This window comes from Dendroctonus ponderosae, unplaced genomic scaffold (genome assembly GCF_020466585.1).
Source record: "Dendroctonus ponderosae isolate FM_Combo_2020 unplaced genomic scaffold, Dpon_F_20191213v2 Dpon_F_20191213_1, whole genome shotgun sequence".
In the NCBI taxonomy this organism is placed as follows: Eukaryota; Metazoa; Arthropoda; class Insecta; order Coleoptera; family Curculionidae; genus Dendroctonus; species Dendroctonus ponderosae.
Genome location: NW_026017110.1, coordinates 37,931,062 through 37,931,521, shown reverse-complemented (window position 1 = coordinate 37,931,521; position 460 = coordinate 37,931,062). Strand labels below are relative to the sequence as shown.

The window sequence follows — 460 nt, the reverse complement described above, 5'->3', positions numbered from 1 at the left end:
GATATAGAAGAAAATGTTTCTCCAATTCAGGTTTTTGAAAAAATATGGGATGACCAAGTAATGGAAATGATTATAAAATCTACGAATGATTACGGCATAAAACTTTGCAATCAAGCACGGCCACATACAAGGCATAGTAGAAAGGCAAATTTCAAAAATACTGATATGATCGAAATGAGAAAGTTTTTAGGTTTGGGTTTGCTTCAGTCCCAGCTAAAATTCTCCAGCATTAGAAAACTCTTTTCCATTGATGCATTACATTACCACCCAGCATTTCCGTCACAAATGTCTGGAAGGAGGTTTGAGCAAATATTGAGGTGTTTTTGTGTTGAGGAAGAAAATTCAAGCGACCCTTTGAGGAAAATAAAAATATTTCTTGATTTGCTCATACAAAAGTTTGCGAATGCATATGCACCAAATGAAGCATTATCATTAGATGAATCGTTGTTATTATTTCGAG

General features: G+C 34.3%; 1 protein-coding gene across 1 annotated transcript in view; it reads left to right on the top strand.

Moving 5' to 3' along the window:
- Window positions 1–460, top strand: part of LOC109543482 (piggyBac transposable element-derived protein 4-like) — a gene marked incomplete in the record, with an annotated part of 2,109 nt that overhangs the window by 309 nt on the left and 1,340 nt on the right. The window contains 1 exon segment of the mRNA XM_048666162.1: window positions 1–460. Within this exon segment, the coding sequence (XP_048522119.1) occupies window positions 1–460 (460 nt within the window).